This window comes from Haliotis asinina, chromosome 14 (genome assembly GCF_037392515.1).
Source record: "Haliotis asinina isolate JCU_RB_2024 chromosome 14, JCU_Hal_asi_v2, whole genome shotgun sequence".
Lineage (NCBI taxonomy): Eukaryota > Metazoa > Mollusca > Gastropoda > Lepetellida > Haliotidae > Haliotis > Haliotis asinina.
The window spans coordinates 45676186-45696879 of record NC_090293.1 but is presented as its reverse complement, the minus strand read 5'-3'; the positions used below and the strand labels follow the sequence as shown (position 1 = coordinate 45696879).

Below are 20694 nucleotides of genomic sequence, written 5' to 3'. Positions count from 1 at the left end.
TTGAAAGTCAATGACACGTTTTCATAAAGTTAGTTCGTCTACCGTACCAGATAGTTCTCGCCTTTGATGGAGGTGCTCGAGGAACTTCTGACACTAGAATATTCCTCGTCTGCTTGAGAATAATTGTCGTCTGCTTTGATCGTTATTCGAAGGATGAGTCTAATTACATTTCACTGGCTTGTTTACGTGCCCATGTCATTAACCGGATTCGTTGAAATTAGACATGTGATTAGTTCCCAGTCGCTGAACACACATAATGAACTCTTCGTTTGACAGATAGGACCTGTTGGGTGGCTGAACAACCCGCCAAACCTCGCGGACATGCTTCTGGTCCGAGGATTCTCGGAAGATAGGCATACGGGACAGGGTTGAGACCAGCCTATCGATACCTGTCACAGCCATTTCTTCAACCAGTGACAAGGATATGTGAAGATGTAGTTGTAGGAGAAATAATCTACGTCTTTAATGAGCCTTGATAATCGACATATATATTTCTCATGTTAGCCAAGAAATTGACTGTCACTGCATTCTTAACTAACCTCATTAAATTTCTGTCGTTTTGATGAAGAGTTTTGGCGATATTGCTTGGATGAGGTGGCAGGCAGGTTTCACGGGGTTTTGGGGGGCACTGTGAAGAGGGGAGTGGGGATGCGGAGCCGGGGGTATTATATTAGCGTTGTCAAGGAATAAGCTATCATGTCAAGCGAATGTGACTGAATAATTGATGTAGATATAAAATGCCTGACGTGGTCTTTGACGTTATTTTACAGATATGAGCAATATGGCGGCCCAGTGGTTAAAGCGTTCACTCGTCACGAATAAGACCCGGGTCGATTCTTACATTGATACAATGTGTGGATACCATTTCTTTGGTGCCCTCCGTTGCGACACTGCTGGATTATGGCTAAAATCAACTTGCTGTCACGAGGAAATTCTTGTTGGAATTAGTCCCCATAACGTGACTGAAGAATCTCATGTATAACTAGGTTATTGCTGGTGCCCTTTCGTATCAGCAAATGAATAGATTTAACCAATTTCTCCCGAAACTGAAACACAGTTAAAATATTTGAAACCGCAGTTACCCAAGTCAATCTGTGATCCTTTGGACCTGTAAAACAAGTCATTTATGCATGCTGAGTGACTTATGTAATCATTCCTAAACATCTTTCTGTACTGAACAGCAAAAGAAACGCAATTTTCGAGAAAAGAAATGAAATCTTATAAGCGAAAGCTTCATGTTTTCTATTTAAAAATTATACTTTTTCTTTTGCTGTAAGTATATACCAACAGACCGGGTCGGATACGGTCAAATCGGCATAATTACAGGTATCATGCAAGTCATTTGATTTCTTGCAACATTTTAACTGTATATTGCTAACGATAGGTTTCCCTAAGATATCTAAGATTATCGTAAGATTACCGTAAGAATATAAAGTTCGGAGACGATTGTAACAAAGCCTTACCTCTTTACTGGAAATAGTCAAAAGAGTCTTAGTTAACAGGGATTCATTTTAGTCCCTTCATACAGTGACTCCGATATTCAGTGGATGGTAACTCGTGGGCTTAGTGTTGAGTAAATCATGCAAGAAGCCCAAGTCTTCTGTCAGTACAGACCCTCGCAAAGATACCACATAAACAATGTGTATTTAGGTGTGCAGAATTAGGTTCGGCGTGCCAGAGGTAAGGTGTATGGTGACGTTCTCATACAAATCTACACAATACCAACCATGAGAGCATTCAAGCAGATTAACCTCCACGTTACCCCGCGAGAGCAAAACCTATATTTGTGATGGTATGTGATTAAAATGCAAACACAGCGCAAGAGAACGACGGTTAATAAATCATCTCGACCTGCCAGACGTGCTATTGTAAATAATTTACTGAAACTACCTTAAAACACTATGAAGAGCATTCAGTACAAATATTCAGAAAATGTCGAAATACGTTTCTGACAATTTACCTTTAAGTGCTCAGTAATGTTCATTATTTTCTCGCGTATTTAAGAGACACACTGGGACGAGATAACAAGTAATTTTCACTCTGAGAACCTTTTTTAGAGCGAAATTCTTGCAGGACCTCTCATGAAACTGTCTGGAACAATATGGTGATAAGAATCGGTTGATTGCATTACAGAGCGATTAGTCCTTTCACATACTACCCAGTGCAAAGCTGTAAAACATGAGAACACGCAGCGGGAATATATTAAGTTAGCTTTCAAATTAAATCTTGAGTTCGTATGCATAACGCGTTTACTTGCTTAGGATGTTCCACTGTAAATATATGCTCTGGATACCATCAAAATATTGATAGGTCCTCACCTAAAATGCTGCTTTTCAATTAACATTGTATTAGAAATATTATATTGTATGACACTACACTGACCAACATTACATTCTATAGCATATTTCATTTAATCAGTCCATAAGAGTCAAAATCAAAACTCAATTTAAAGAGCAACATAATGCTTCTAAGAGTCGGTAATCTGCATTTCACTTTTTTAAAAATCACTTCCAGCTATTAAGCACATTTCTTTCTCAAAGAATGTTCTGCGCTTTTAACATGTCTCATATTAATTATAAGACGTCATTGTCAGACATATCGGTATCTCTTTAATGTTGCGTTCGATCGACCGTCTTTATTGGGATGCCCCCATGTTCATTATAGGGAACGCATTAAATACAAACTCATGCATGATCCATGTATACATAAAAGCACAATGGCGATGCGACGTTTCCATACATATTCTAGCATCGTTTTCAAGCAAGCAGAATCTGTATCGAAACGCAGCATCAAGTGAACAAAAAGTTGTTCATCCATAAAGTCTGCCCTTATCTGAGTCTCTTACCTTTAAATGTCCTACTCAAACAAGTCATTTAGGTATGTATGTATGTTTCCATGTGTACCTACTCCTGATGGAGGAGAGACCAACATTACTTACTTCTTGCATACCTTACCAGTTAGTTAATGGAGCATGTTCGTACTTTATGAGAAAATCTGGTAAAATGTTATTCACGTCATCTGACAATATCGTGTCATTTATCATAACTGTATGCTATGAAGGTCGTTTAGATTACGTTATTTTCCTTACAGATATGTCACACAGTAACAACATTGTAATTTAAACACTTTAGGGAACCAGGCGCTTCGTAGTTTCACCTGAGACAATCCGCTGGCATTTTATGAAAGATTATTAGAGAATTTAACGACTTCATTTGAAGACTGACATGTAGTCCAACACACCTACCTTTTTTTCCCCGGCATGGTAGGGTAAAAGCTCTTTTGGTAAGTCCTTTACAGAAGACATTTTGGTCCACTATTTTGGGTAAAGAAGTAGGTAAATTAAATAACGTCATGATATGATTACCACAACACGCCTTTCAGATGAGGGAACCATTCCGACAAGTATGTAATCCAATTGTCGAGGCCTTACGAAAAATATCGATTCTGTAAAATGGGAATATACCAAGGAGATGATAAGGAACAGTATGTGTTAGACACATAACATTTGTGGAAAATACATAACAGTTTGTGTAAGATACAGAACAGTTTGTTTAAGACACAGAACAGTTTGTGTTAGACACATAACTTTTGTGGAAAATACAGAGCAATTTGTTCAAAACACAGAACAGTTTGTGTTAGACACAGAACAGTTCATGTAAGATACAGAACAGTTTGTGTTAGATACAGAACAGTTTGTGTAAAATACAGAGCAGTTTGTGTTCGATAGGTACAAATAAGTTTGTGTAAGACACAGAACAATTCGTTTAAGACACAGAACAGTTTGTGTAAAAAATAAAGAACAGTTTGTGTAAAATACAGAACTGTTTGTGTAAAATACAGAACAGTTTGTGTTAGATACGGAACAGTTTATGTAAGATACGGAACAGTTTGTGTTAGATACAGAGAGGTTGTGGTAAATACAGAGCAATTTGTTGCAGGATAAGGAACAGTCTATGCAAGACAAAGAACCGATTATGTTGTGCAGAGAACAGGTTATATAGATACTGAAATGAGACAGGACAGTTTATACGGATACAGTTTATGTAAGATGAACTTCTTGCTGCTGATGCATGTTCGTACAAGGGTTATATTTCCTGCAAGTTGTCTATTGTATTTCCAGCTATGCACATTATTGAGGATGTAGCCGGTGCTACAGATGAAGTGACAGAGCCATGCCTGTCTTTGAGGAACAAGCTCGGTGTGTATACAGCCCCTGTGGAACACCTGGAGGTACGACTGCCTTCAGAAGACCGATTCAACCTTAAGCCTCTCTGCAGGTGAGACTTCTCACAAAATGTTCTGTATACAACGGTGGAATGTAAGGTGGATGATATGTTCTAGTTTTGTTACTTGGAGTAACCTAGAGCAAGACACCTGGTATCATTCCTGCGTTTGTTCGTTCTTTTGAACAGTTACCTGTCTGTCTGTTTGTTTATTTATTTATTTACATGCCTGGCTCAAAGAAGTGACACGCTGTTCTACCATTTTCCTATTTTCGTCCAACCAAACAACAAAAGTATACATCCAAGTCTGATATTCACAAAACAGGAAATGATTCGTGGCAGTGGTGTATGCCTTATATCAAAGAGGACATCACAGTCTACACTATCATTGTGTATTATGACATTACATTCAGCTTCTCTCAATTATCGAATCAATTTAATTCTTGATATAACGATGAACGAGTACCTTATGTCCTCAGAGCACACATCAAAGAGAGATATTTGATACAGTCAGTTGATACAAAAGTGTAATGATTTCGGTGACATATATTTCAAAGAAGAGAAGCATCTTTGATCAAAAACCAATATGAAATAAAGTAACAATTGAATATCACGTTTCAGTTCACTATTGATCAATCGAATAAATCCATCATTTCTATCTTTGAGAATAGCCATGAGCACCTGCATCTATCCGAGTTCAAAATGTCGAATAATTGGAGTATCCGTCCCTTTTCTGCTCCAGCTCATACAATTCTCATTCAACCAATTTCAATTCGTCTCTTGGGTATACTATAATAGTTTTAATATAAATTTATTTCAGTGAAAAAACAGGTTTCCTTAGGCTTAACATCATCATAAACATTGTGCCAGTATGCATTGGTGAAAATTTGGATCTCATTAGAACTGTCTAGCAACACATTAAATACAAGAAAAAACATGCATTTGTAAACGCCGAAGTTTTCAAACTAATGTCTGTATTTGTGTACAGTTTCCCCAGAACGTGGTGAATTCTAAAACACTCTCAAACTCGTTTGTTAAATTTGTTAATAACGTGACCATATGCCAAATGCTGGGGGCTGCATTCCTAGGCAAGATGGGATATGGCGATATATATACAACATATTAATGTATATTTACCATAAAACGACGATACCCTCATACTGAGCATTTTACAAACAGGACTATAAACAGCATGTACACACTATTACCATGTCTGTAGCGAACGGAATGCAGAGGACATCGCCATACCCGAAAGAGCCATATCCGAAAAGCCAATATGCTCCCAGAATACGAATTCTGCCCAACCATACTTGTGACTTGCCGATAAACCTAAAATCACAAGTGAGAGCGTCATGGCTAGGTCCTGCAAATGTACTACCAAATCCTGTCTCAACGACAAACGTGATCTTTAATACAAATATATGGGAAGACGTTCTTTAGAATTTACAGAAAGTGTTTAAGAGAAGTAAAATCGCTGCCAATTAAGTTCGCAAAAAGGAAAAGATATTCTTAACTTTTACAATGTCAGAAAAGAACCAAGTTCAATTATATGAAAACATATGAGTATATAGAGCACTATCCTATAAGATAAATCTTTTGTTTAATTGTGAAACAATATAACCATCGATGCTGTCGGATATTTATCATTTAGACGTTTTGGACAATTTGTCAACAAGTAAATCAAATGTCTTCCAAGGAAGACGTTTAAAACAGTGTCTGAAATGCTGAATTTCTGCCGAAAACACATATAAAGTTTGGTGTAAAACATTTGCACAAGTTCAAGGCGTCACCACTTGTTCGCAATGTCGTTTTGCATGTGAATTGAAATTTCTGGTTGACTCAGCAAACTCGGAACACAGGGATCCAAGAAGCTTAGCTTGAGGTCCATCGATGACCTGAAAATCAAATAACAGTCAAGCAGCCAATTCCTACTTCTGAGTTATCCACCTGAACAAGATGTAATATAGACATTTGAAAGTACCTCATCTGTTGTATATTTAGATCTAGGGAAATAGATCCCGAATGCCAGAGGTTAGCCACAAGACTTTATGAAAAGAGTGATGACTTCATCATTCCAATAGCCCACATGGCCTTTCTGTCGAGCAGTTAGCCATGAGCTGCAACATATCGCTGGTCCTGTCATAGGTGTTTACGTTGAAGTACACGTGGTCTTGTTTTTTCGGTTCATTCTCACTTATCCACCACCCTTTAGTTTTGACAAGGGATTAGATGGGATTAGTTGACACGGGTTAGTGATTACACTGCTCACTCTGAAATTTGGTCCTGGTGGGTGACACTAATTAGCTGATTTGCCCTGTTACAGTGAACAGTGTTCATGAACTTTAATTAAATTGTGTCGATTATGCTATTTGGTAACTGAATATAAGGACAACCCGGACATAGGTCGTCTTGTAAGACGAGCGATTGCTTTGCCCCTAGTACCAGTGGACTGTGTGAGTGATGTGTGGTGGCAGGCCCTGGAAGATGCACCTCCTGGGGTGGAACAGTTTACAGACTATATGACATCGTACTGGGTGGAGGGTGACCATGGCAGGACCATGTGGAACCACTTCGCCACCGAAGGCCCCCGCACTACTAATCATGTTGAGGGCTGGCACAGGAAGCTTTCCTGTTTAGAAAACCATCCCAATATCTTCAAGATTATTGAATTCTTGAAAAAAGAACAATCTTACGTAGAGGCATCATGTATGCAATTAAGAGGAGGTGCCAAACCTCCTCGCAAGAAAGTTAAATATGTCAATTTAACAAACAGATTATGTAACATCAAACAGTAAGGATCTTATTTCACAGGGAACAAAATTTCAGGGACATCTATTGTCTTGAGGATTATTCCGCTTCAGTGACTTGTCCACCTAGAACAATAGGTGGTGGATAAACGAGAAGACCCCGTTTTTTCTACTGAGATTTCGGAGAACTTCACAATTAAGACTATTGCCAGGCGTTGTTTGATTAAGTTAAAACTCCAAGCAAGGTCTTATGAAAGATTTCAAAACGATATGTGGGTGACATTTTCCAATTTACAGCATCTGTAACAACGTCTCCCTTAATCATGCCCGATGCAATTGTATTCTTTTACTTGTGCCATATGCTGACGTGTTTTGTTCTCGTAAACATTTGACTTGACTTTGCGTGTGTCATTGTGATGGGTGTCGCTGGAGAGGAAGGGTATGCGAGCAGGTGGTATTTTAACTATATGCCTGCTTGAATCGTAATCGCAAGCTGTGTGGTTGGAACCATATAATCCATAGTGCTTTTAGCAGAATTTTGTAATGAGTATGGGAAACGTTCTTTCTGTCTTTTTTTCGACAAACGCATTAGTGTTTGGTCATTCACCTTAGTTAACAATGAATTCTTAACAAAAAAAGAGCTCACATCCGAGGACATCTTAAAAAATGACGTTCTAAAAGCTAGTGTACCGATGTAATGGTTATTTATTAGTGGTACTATTCCTAGTCATGCTTAATCAAGTACATTCCAGTAGCACCACCCGATCGCAGGTTCATCTAGTTCACTGTACAGTTGTCTCATCTCTCATCGAACTCTATTTCGCCTGTTTCGTCTGTGTACTTACAGGCAAATTTAAATAATTTACATTCAAATTTCTAATCTGCCCCATTAATACAAGAATGAGAGAGATCATAGTACAACCAGGATCTCCTATCTGTCTAATCCAAAGTTCAAATGACCAGTTAAAAGCTGTTCTTATGAAACCTTTTTTCTCTGAGCTCGGTTAATATTTCTCCCACGCATTAACTCTGAGTAGACTCTACTGACATAAGGGATGGTTTTTTTCATCAGGACACTCTGCTTAGTTATGTTTGTCAAATGTGCACCTGTGTACATGTACGAGGAGGGCTTTTCCGCACTGGAAACGTTTCACGGACTTCTCCTGCAACCGCCTGAATACCAGACCTTGACATCTGTAACTAAAGTACACTTACTTACCATATTCTTACGAATCATTAGGCTCCGTAATACTATTTTACATTAGATATTCTTTTGCTGTCAGATATTGTTTTGTAACATGTTATTCGGGCCAAGATGATTGTCGTTTGTCATGTACACAGTGACCTTTCTCATTTTGACTAGGACGTTAACGAGTCAGTATTGTATGATTGATTATCAACATAAATCATTACAAGCCTTAAAAACGTTACTGTGCCTCATTAATTGGTTTCCTTCTCCACTTTTAGCTAATAATGTGATAAATGCCATGTCTACAACTGAGGCTTTGTATGTATTGAGTGGTTATCAAAAACTTATGTTGCAGATTTGCATTTCTCTGCATCTGTTTTGAATTAACAAGGAAGCAATGACCTGTATTACTCATCGAAGCCTATAGTTGTACTTATGGTTTATATGAGACCATCGCGACAAAACCATCAATTAAATAATATATCCATAAGTGTATCTATTTTAGATGTGGTTGTAATGCCCTCGAGACCTCTCAGTCTAAATATAGCATAAGTGTACATGCAACACACGAGTGCTTTCACAGTATTAAACACCGTTAAACAATTAGTAACACTGACAGATAACATCGAGTGAACAACGGGTGGAAGACAAAAACGTCCTTTCTTGATAACATTGATCGTAATTACAAGAGTGAGTGTGTCAATGAGTTAAGTTTTATGCCGCTTTTAGTAATATTCCAGCAATACCACGGCGACACCAGAAATAGTCTTCACACATTGTACCCATATGAGGAATAGAACCCGGGTCTTCGGTGTGACGAGCTAACCGCTTTAACCGTTGGGCTACTCCACCGCCCCAGTAATTACAAAAGATTAAGTTGACGTTATGTTAACAGGTTGCTGGAAAGAGAAGGGAGTGAGTGTCTGTTCCCCGACCTGTTTCAATACACTTTTGCGGTTGTTCCTTTTATTTAGATACTAAGGGGTTTACCTACCAAAGCTATGCTCCATACTAAGCTCATATTTTATGAATGTTCGTTAAATTTATTATATATCACCTTAGAGACTTGCGCAAGTCTAGGGCTAATCCGACACGCAGTCAAGCTGACATACCTTGGAACGGTATCAGGGAAACCCGTAGACGAAGCTTGGTTTCTGGCGCACACAAGGGAGGCAACTCTACACATGGGTGATTGGGCCCTACATCTGTGTAGTATATGTGAACCAATATATGTCTTACGTTCGTAGTCGTAAAATCCACCAGTTCGCCTAATTTGTTCTTTAAAGCTGAAGCTACTCTTTCTATGTAAACTTTAGTTTGCTCTAGGTAAATGTTAGTATAGCGTACACACAGTGTATGATGAGCAAGTACTTGACAATATATCAATATATCTTTTCACATCAAGTATATTTAAACTGATAGATTTGTGAAGCGGCATAAAGAAGTATGTAAAAATATTATCATTCATCGATTAGACACATGCCCACCATGTAAAATGTAATTTAGTTAAAATCAATGTGCCAAGCTCGCGAACCGCCGTTTGTCAAAACATCCCAGCACGCGTCTAAATAAAGAGTGAATGTCCTCCGTGAACATCAGTAAAATGAAGCCTGGGATATAACCAATTGAAGTTTAGATTATTCTTCTAACTTTGGACGAGATAAACCACACGTGTTATTAACAACTGAATCGACGGTCCTTATCTTGTTCCCGTGGTTTCGATGCACGGTTGTGGAGTTCACGAATGACAGATGGGTCAGCAAGGGCATGTCATCTAGTGGCGAACACTATTGGAGGTATAATGGGCAGGCTTGTGTCATCTTGACGAAAGATGGATGGACGGGTGTTTGAAGTGAGTGACGAGAGAGAGAGAGAGAGAGAGAGAGAGAGAGAGATTTGATGAGTGCAGAGGTGGATGAGAGAGTGAACTGGGTGTCTGAGTGAGGTTAATGTGTAAGTGGATTCGTGGTGAAGAGGATGGAGGAGAGTGAGTGAGGTGAATGAATGAATGAGGTGAATAAGTGGTGAGGTGGATGAGTGTAAGGGACATGAATGGTGTGGTGGATAAGTGGTGAGGTGAATGAGTGATGAGGTGGATGAGTGTGATGGAGATGAGTGGTTTGGTGGATAAGTGGTGAGGTGAATGAGTGGTGAGGTGAATGAGTTGTGTGGGACATGAGTGGTGAGGTGGTTGAGTGGTGAGATAGATGAGTGGTGAGGTGGATGAGTTGTGAGGTGGATGAGTGGTGAGGGGGGTGGGTGATGTGGTGGATGAGTGGTGGGGTGGATGAGAGGTGAAGTGAATGAATGGTGAGGTGAATGAATGGTGAGGTGGACGAGTGATGACGTGGATGAGTGGTGAGGTGGATGAGTGGTGAGGTAGATAAGTGAGTGAGATTGAGTAATTAAGTGGGTTTTCTGAGTGTGTTGATGGGTCGGTGAGTGAGGGAGTCATATCTTACTGGAAGCCAAACTTAGGAGAACCGATTTCGCAATTGTAAGAGTCAAACGCATCTTTCGTTTTCTCCATTTCAAGTATTTGATTTTTGTTTCTGAAGGTTCCACACGGAATCTCGGATGTTTCCTTCTGTCATTTGTTTTATTTATTTTTTACCAAATATTAAATAAATTTTATTGTCACTCTTATGAAAGAAATACATACATCATTGTTTGAAGTACGTCTCCTCGCTTCGCACACAGTGTCCTTGGCTAGGAAAATTATCGAGCTTCTTTCGATAAAATGGACACAATTTCCGAAGCCAATACTTTGCATTCAACGCTTTGACACAAGTGCAATTTAACCTAGCCGTAAAACCCTACTCGTTCAAAAGGTAACATGTGTTTACCATCAGATTCAGCGACACTTCTGCGGAGTTTGAATCTTTTAAACGGTAATTTACACTCAAACGGATTGATTTTGGTAGTTGACGTTGAAGTGCCAATTTAAACAACAACCCGATCAATCTCGTGTCGTTTTGCGGCCGGTTACATCTAAACGTTCATGGACAACTATACAGTGGTATTGGTCTCTTGATAGCACCATGAGCTTGTGTCCTTTGATTTCTCTGATGGTTTTGGTTGGGTTTGACTTTAGTGTTGTGGTTTGCGGTGAGACGAAGGATTTCATGTGCTCATTGTCTGGACGCTTGAAGTTCTTACTTCTCGCTCTCATCTGTGCTTCTGAAGTAATTCCCCGCACCAAGGTAACGGTAAATCGATTCCTCAGACACGTTTTGAGTCAGGAACGCTACAAATACGCCATTACAACCAACACGCCATTCCTTACCACTAAACTCTAAAAGAGGCATGCACATGTGCCACAAAAGACGCAACAGAAAAGTATGCTGTTACCGTTGTACCATCAGTTTATGCATTGATACGTAATTATGTTTCCTGAGATGGACACCCTATGTCCGTAGTACCTTCTGAGGCCTGACATGGAAAACCCTGTGCGTTAAGTACCATCTTTGCTCAGACTTTGCATGTTAGGCCTGACATGGATAGTCTTGTGCATCATGTGCCGTCTTAGACTAAAATTGGAGACTCTCACGCATGTTAGGCTTGATTTCGATAGCCATTTTTTCCCAAGCTTCTAGACCCGCGCGCATCGTGACCTGACTCGGTGAGCTTTGTTCATCACTCACCATCCTAGCCCAGGTTTGGCGACCCTCACACATCTTAGGCCAGGGTTGGAGAGCATTGTGCATTCGTTACCATCTTAACCCCGACCTCACCCACCTAGTACAAGCTTGGGCCAGACTTAAAAACCCTTATATACCTTGTACCATCCGAGCCCTCTTGAAGTACTTAAGGCATCTTACCAAAGACTTGTAGACCCCTATGACCTTGTACTGTCTTTGACCTGATTTTGAAGCTCTTTGACACCTGGTGCCCTCTTACCCCAGACTTTGAGACCCTTAAGCTCCTCATACCATCATTGCGTTGCATAAAATGCTGATAAAACACATTGGTCCTGATTATGCTTGACAATTATTTCTAATAATGCCATTAAATGGATCATCGTGTAAAATATCTCTGTATCAGGACACTTCATAAGCACGTTCATTAAGGCCAGCGCTGTTGCCATGCCGAAGAGCAGATGTTTTTATAATATCCCCATTATCGGTCATTGTAGAACTGATATTGATGTCAGTGGGTGAGAAGAAAACAGCTGATGTCACATACCTAACACGCCACCTGGTGACGGATTCCTAAATGTATTTGTTCATCCAGGGAGATGTACCTTGAATCCACACCCAAGATTGATATTGTAAATGCGGGTATTGTGCTCCAAGAGAGAGATAGTCACGCTGGTATCATCGTGCAATTGGTCATGTAATCTTCAGTAGCAGGATTGAATGAATTTTTAATGTCGAACTTGCTTTTATTTCTGCCACAGGGTGAAAAACAATCTTTGCATGCTTGGAAAGAGCATGGAATTAACGTGCACTTCAAACACGGAATGAGTGACCACTTATTTCATATTTTCCAAGAACCCAATGACTTGCTTATAAACTATTTACAATGGATGATTGTTTCTTGTCGTATCTGTGGAACGACACCGCCATTATATGAATTGTTTTGGATTAAACTGGTTAGGGATTCCTCTGGTTTCAGTTGAGGGACATAGATGCATTCTGTTTTTGTCAACTCAAATCCAAGAATATCATTTTGGTTATTACTAAATTTTAACTGTTTCTAACGAAAGCTGTTTTCTACACGCGTGTTTTTTTCAGATTGTGGCATAATGTAGACAGGGTTTGTCACTAGCGTGTCAAAGAAAGTTGTTTGCTAGCCAAATATTCTGCGTTAATAAGATATTCTCTTTAGTGATATCATTCCGATTAACAGAAAAATATTACTGTCCCTCAAATCGTAATATCCTGATGTCGAAATCGATGCCTCCTAGGCTTAAGGGAAAACTTTATCAGTTTAAACATATCATTGTCCAGGTTGTCGGACTAACAAAGTTTGTAGTATAACATATAACGACGAAAATAGCATTACTCGTTGCTTGACATGTAAAGTACCTCGTGGTCGGAACATGATAGTGGCTAATGTCAGTCTGTGTTAGATGTGAGTTCGATTGGGAATTAGGCACTTACCTTCCTGACAATATTAGAGCCACCAAAGTGGTCTATGTGACTCACTGGCATCGCTTCGGACTTTACAGTGTCTCACTCACTCACACACTCACACACTCACTCACTCACTTACTCACTCACTCACTCACTCACTCACTTACTCACTCACTCACTCGTAGGTAAGGATAATACGTAATATATATAACAAACACCGAAACAGGTTTTAGTGTTCTTGGGTTTTTTTTACTTATTTTTATTTGGATGTGTGTGTTGTTGTCGTGTTTGTTTGGATTTTTTTGTTTTTTATTCCTTTTTTGCTTTCTTTTGTTTTGTTACGATTGTTTTTCTGGCTTATTAAGGCCCCACTCATCAATATGCCAGCCATATGGCGACGGTCTGTAAATAAGTCGGGAACAGACAGTCGGGTGATAAAAAGCATCGATCTGTGTGATGGGGATAAGTCAGCGAGCCTGACCATAGGATCCCTTCAGTCGCCTCTTTAAGACAAGCATGGGCTACTGAAGACACTTCTCACCCGGACCTTCACGGGTAGATCCAGTGCCGTTGGATAAGTACAATAACAATATGAAATAATTAATCATCTGTTATTGCATTTGTCTCCTGTATCTTTACCTTCTCATGTACGTCATAATATGAACGAATACACATTCCATTATTCTTGTTTTCATTTGCAAAAAGCAATTAGCGATGAACTTACTGATTGTCTCTATGACTAATTTGACTTTGAATCGGATCCTCGTTAACTAGATAATCTGGGGGCTATCTGCGCAATCGCAATGTCCAGATGGTCAATCTTGGTAGAGTGGCGATTATACACGATACGGATAACCTATACGGATAATGATCCTGACATCAACATGGTCGAACGTCTTGTACATGAAGTCAGTTTATGAGTTCGATTTAAATCGGTTTTTAATGTATGGGATTATGCATTTAGGAGTGTAACACTTTGTAATTGTGCAATATTTGTATTGTGTCTGAGACAAAATACCAGTATGCTTCATTCTACGGTTATAGACGGATTTGGTGCCGACAAACCAAGTAGAATTTCGACACATTTCGAATTTATAACCACAACCACAATATTCACAATAATATCCTCAGAAACCAGAGTTTGTTGTACATGTATGACGACAACATAAGCACTTGTTGATGAGTTAGTGAGTATGATTTTACGCCGCTTTTAACAATAATCCAGCAATGTCAGCGCGAGGGTCACCAGAACTGGGCTACTTATGTAGGGAATTAAACCAGTGTCTTCGGCGTGACGAGCGAACGCTTTAACCACTAGGCTACCAAACCACCCCCAATGCTGATAAACCGGTATGAACATGTGACGTCAGCGTATCCTGTTCAAGCGCCCACAAGGTCACAAAAACGTGCAAAGGCAATAAAAATGTCCATTTGAACAGACTGAAACATTTGGAACAAGTTATAACAGGGAATCTGACATCAAATTGACAATTCCATGTTTGGAAGGTCCCCCAGAGCACCTTGTGAAATCTTGACAGGTCATGAACGTGGTAACCCTGATCAAACGGCTTTTGAAATGGGAACCGTATGCCTCTTTGAAATCTTCATAGATTACACCTGCAATGTTGAGAATTGCAGCCATAAAAGCTGCTGGAATATTGACAGATTGACGCGAACCAAAGACCTCAATCAGTGCCAGTCAGGAATGAGTGGAAACAATCAGCATTTGGACGATGATCTATATAATCATTCTATTTCAAGAGAAGAACTATCCAAGAACTATGTGTACATAGAAGCGGACAGCGGCTTACATACCTGCCCCGATGTTGTGTCCGTCAACAAGCACCGATGTATACACAGAATTATCGCTGTCTTGCAATATAGCTGTCACAGTGTTTTTGTCACATTACACGAACTACCATCATTCATGTTTAGCGCCTTCCTAGCTTTTCCTCAATCAACCAAAACCTAATCTTTGAGAAGCGTCAAGTTACACCGTTCGGAGCTAAAGGTTAATGGCATATCACCAAATGACTTTATTAAATTCTATTGATCAAATAACTTTTTTACTAAAGTGAATGTATTTGCATGAAAATTGACAGGTTTGTGGGCTGTCTGCGTTAATGTCTGCTTTGGAATGATTCAGTTTGACCAAATTTCGGTTATTCCGGAGCCTGACTCTGCTTGATGAGCTAGTTTTGAACCGGCATCACACAAAACTGAATGAATAACATGGTATATGCGATTTTTATATCCTATTTATATCCTGTGCATAAAAATACATAATAAGTTTAAGTAAATAGTTTTATTGAAGCATGTTGTTTAATGGTTTAGAAATAAACAAATATATGAACATGTAAATCCAGAAAGAGATATAAACTTGACAATATGAGTGAGTTAGTTTAGTTTTAGGCTACACTCATCACTATGCGAGTTATATGACGGCGATCTGTATATAACCGAATCTGGACCAGATAATACAGTGATCAACAGTATGAGCATCGATCCTCGCAACTGGAAAACGATGATCTGTGTCAAACCAAGTCAGCGAGCCTGACAATCCAAACACGTTAGTCGCCTCTTACGACAAGCATAGTCGCCTTTTATAGCAAGCATGGTTGCTGAAGGCCTATTCTACGCTGCACCTTCACGGGTATTGATAATATGACACAAACTGTGGGTACATAAAGGATACAACAGAAACTTGGGTTTGACGGAAACGTTACAAACTTTACGAGGTTAGCGCTTTAATCAGACTTACATGTTGTACCCCGACTGCATAGATGGATGCTCATGATATTGACCACTGATGACATATGTCAACCACGTCAGAGCCTGACCACCTGATCCCGTTAGTCGCCCTTAAAAAGCACGGTTTGCTGCAGACCAATTCTAGCACGGATGTTCATGGGTTATCATGAAATGGAAGACAAAACTCTAGTCATAACGCGTGATATGTTTGATTGGCATTTTTAAGGTCATGTGTCATAAGACAAGTCGGATACTTTAGAAGACGTTTCTTTATACATTCGCATACCGTGTATACGGTGTAAGAATCTATATCATAAGCCTGCATAAAAAATTTATGTTTCTGGGGCACACTTTTTTTCAAAAGTGACGAGGGCGGTAGGACCTGTAGAACAGAAATAAATGTGACGCGGGAGGAACACATTTTTTTCTCTCAGAAATACAGCTTGGGAAGTTCAGCACGTGTTAATGAGTTGTAGAATAAGTCACTCTCGTTCTAACAGACACTCGTATTGTGGACAAATTGGATGATCGGGATTAAAATATAAAATTATCAAGCGCACCAATATAAGTAACACGCCGATACCCAAGAAACATTTCACTTTTGAATTTTTTTAATTTAAATTTTACGCCGCGTCCAGGAATATTCCAGCTATATGGAAGCGGTCTGTAAATAATCTGTGTCTGAACCAGACAATCCATTGATCAACAACATGAGCATCGATCCGCACAATTGGGAGCCGATGACACGTGTCAACTAAGTCACCAAGGCTGACCACCCGATCCCGTTAGTCGCCAAACGACAAGCATAGCCGCCTTTTATGGCAAGCATGGGTTGCTGAAGGCCTATTCTACCCCGGACCTTCACGGGTCTGCAGAAAAGTACCTAAATTCTCCTAATCTAAATTCATTAAAACCACAGACCTTATGACGATGTGGTTGCTTTAATTTCATGGACGTAGCTGAACAGTATATAGTTCCAATAATATAGTATTTCTGAAAGTATACTCGTTATTTTTAACACATAAAATGGAATTTAAGAGCACGTTTTCTAATGAATACCTTTGGGAGATTATTATATTACACAAATTCCATGACTGCTGTAAATAGAAGGTCCATTGAATGTTATGTGTCTGACACTTTTTACGAGTCTTGAAAACCAGTCGATTGTTGGTGCTATCTTATGACGCCAGAAATATGAGGTAGTTGATATCAGGAAGAAGACAGGGGAGGATGAAAGATCGCAGCCATTGCCAAAGATCCCCCGATGTTTTAATTGCGCCATGATGCATGTGACATTGGTCACGCTTTTAGCACGTGCCAAACTAGCGTACGTGACCCTATCAAGGAGATGGGCGTCCATGTTAGGTAGTAACGACAAATGGAGGAGTTGTTAGCCGCGAGTTAATCATCGGTTTATAATGTGTCTTTTGTTTGTGTGTTTTGCAGACTATATGGGGATTACACAAGCTGCATGGAACCGCATCAAGAAAACATCACCCAAGATATCCAACAAAGGCAGCAAAACCTTGACGCCGTATTTCATCCTCTCTGCAAGGATCATTTCCAAAGTGAGTGATTGTAGATCAATACCTCTTTCACAACTATTACGACATTTTATATCAACGGCCATTTTCAGAAAATAAAAATAATTGGAGCATGATTTAATTAAGACACCAGCAATGGAAGAATTAATGAATCCCTCGGCTAATATTTGACAAGATGACAAGAACTCCTTAAGATATCCAGTAAATGCTGAACTCCCCCTCTCTCTGGCTAAATCAACAAAACACGACTGTGGGGCATTAACTCCTGGACAGGTTTGGCGGTTTAAATGAACTCTTGTTGGCGGTCTGTCGGCTACTCTACCGTGTCAATCACCCGATAAGTTGCCATGAAGGGCTAGTTCAAACACTGGCGACAGTGAGTCTTTAAACATGGCTCGCTGTTCCTCTTCCATGTGGACCCTACAAGAGGCAGGCAAGTCAACAGTAGGTTTTAAACACCAATAATAGGACACACTAAACGCAGCCGTAATTACATAACAGACACGGCAGTCGATATGGAGAAGTTCCGGGTCCAGAAAGTCCCAAAAGAGAGGCTCGTTTTCTATTAATTTACCAGCACATTATGAATATAAAATGAAAGAGGACAAGGATTTGTATGTATTCCCGTTACATCTTTCAATTCAAGTGACTTTGAGGGTCGTGTCTGGCTTCGGAAGTGTACTCACTTACAAATAAGAGTGAATATAGAGCATATGATACACATCAATGTTGGAACGTCTGTCAGTCGGACAATAACATAGAAAGCCTTCATCAATAACGATCTTAAAATAGAACAATCTTGACTTGTTAACTATGTTACATGTTAAATATTCATAAATTTCCAATAATTATGTAATAATGTATGCAATAATATGTAATTATGGGATGTTGGTATTACACAAGGGAAAGATTCCTTGGTCTGCTTGTCAAGACATCAACACTGGCTTATATGAAATAATCATTGGTTCATTTGTTCTTTTGTTTCAAATGGGTAATCATAGACAAGAAGGTGTCATACTCATACAATAACACATGTAAACCGTTATGTTTAGGAACACCTGGTGTCATCACTAATTTGTCATTCGTGTTTCATATCGCCATTAATTTATCTTTGGAAATGCTTGCCTGGTAATGAAGATTGGTTGTTGTCTGGCGTTAATAGTATATAACTGGTATGGCCGTTGTATGATCTTCACATGGCATCTTGGTTGTAATTTTGTAATTGTAATATACCCAAAAATACTGTCAAAGCGACGCCAGGTGGAATTCTCTTGGTCTTGTTTCCAACGACGTCATCCCAGAGTCGCCTCCACATACCTTCAGTACGCTGACATGTTCCTACATGTATATGTGTTCCACTTACGTTCCTCAGGAGTAGCTTGTTTTCATATCAGGATTAATTCTTTCTCTGTAGCGTTGCTTTGTTTAGCAGTATGTAAAATATATGTTATAACATCACATGTTAGTTAGCCTACCGGTAATAAAGTCAGACGAAATACACCATTTTTATTGGGATAGGTTCATTCAAATTTAGATGTCACTACATCACGATAAATACTACTACACAAATGTCATTCGATCACCATGTCAGTGTCCCTCGTTGCTGTGGTTACTGATCTATTACTAGGTGTGACCTACCGCTCATGGTAGAATGTCGTGTTTTATATCAGTCGGACTCTTTTGCTATAAAATGGTCACCTGGGCAGGGAAGCTGATGATTCAACTCTAGCCCAACACATAGAGAACTCTGAGACTTCGGTTCTGTGTCACACTGAAGCACATGGGACGCAAATGACATCTTGGGCAGGTCACTGAATATGTGTCTGTTAACCCAGCAGTCAAGGGGTACCCAGTAAAATAATATGCTGATGTTAACCGTAATGCATTTCCAGGCAAACTTGGGTTGTACACTCCCTAGGAGGTTAAAAATGAAAATCGAAAACACACTGATCGATTGACCGGGATAAGTTTAAACAGGCTTTGGGTGTGGATTTGAACATATTACCAATATTCGTTTACATTTTTCCGTTCCTCGTATGGCGTTGATATCACAGTGCTGAATTTTCTGGTGTCTCCCGCCGTGATATTGCTGAAATATTGCTAAAATGCGGCGTAAAACTAAACTCACTCACCCGTGAACTCTCACCTATGTATCAATTGTAATTGATTGATTACAATAAAGAAACCAATGGATAGAGAGGAGAATATATGCAAGAGTTTTAAAAAAGAACTCATCAGGATTATTTGTTCTTTGTTGCATCGCACTCAGAAATACTCCAGCTACGTGACAATTACGAATAAATAATCTAGTCCGGATCACATCATTCAGTGATTTATATTTTTAGCAACGTCGAGTCAGTGGGTCAGTTTCGTCAGTGGGGCTGCTTCGTGATTTCCCTACCCCACAAATTTGTATGATAAAATTCTGCAGCCTATTCAGTACAGTCGGAGTCATCACTGAATACCATTACATGCTGATTTAAATTCCTTATATAAAATTCCGTTTTTACCTCCCCAGTGGTATCTGAATCTCAGGTGCCTCCAACTGAAGGTCATGAATAGTTCACCGTAGTCCGCCCACGGAGCCACAACGAACAATGCCGAGCGCCATAGGGGGGCCGATCATTAGGCTACACACAGTTCCAATATCAATAAACTCACCTTTCTTTTCAATATTTGTCAGGCGAATTCTGGCGAAGGAGAGCACTATTTTTGGTTTAAATATGCCTTGCATTGTATAACCTTCAAAGTCCTGCCGAGCGAAATGACATTATGGTGACAGGTCCCAATATCAAAGATGGCGAAAGATTTGCTGTGCTGGGAAGTAGCGTCGTATTTGCCACGTGGCTAGTTTCTGACTGCCGACGTAATTCCGCACCTCATAAAAACATCAACGAAGTTACCTAAATCATTCAGACCGATAGTACGGCTTAATATCCCAAATAAAAAATATTGATTTTTTTTGCTGAGAATTCCTGTCAACTTGGGTCTTTGCTCCGTGATGTTTATATGGTTAAGAAATATAGGGAATTGTGGACAAGCCTTGTATTAGGTTACTAAATCGTGTGTGATAATGATAAATATTAGCTTAAGCCTCTGTTGTTATTGCTGCCGTATCAAATAACAAGCAGTGTTATGTTTGATTAGATTGGACATTAGCAG

General features: G+C 39.5%; 1 protein-coding gene across 1 annotated transcript in view; it reads left to right on the top strand.

Annotated features, from left to right (window-relative positions):
- The first annotated feature begins 4122 nt into the window (after positions 1-4122).
- Positions 4123-20694, top strand: part of LOC137261425 (uncharacterized) — a 45967-nt gene continuing 29395 nt past the window's right edge. Inside the window, exons 1-2 of the mRNA XM_067799172.1 lie at positions 4123-4277; positions 17435-17556. Of these exons, the coding sequence (XP_067655273.1) occupies positions 4123-4277; positions 17435-17556 (277 nt within the window). The remainder of the gene's footprint in view (positions 4278-17434; positions 17557-20694) is intronic.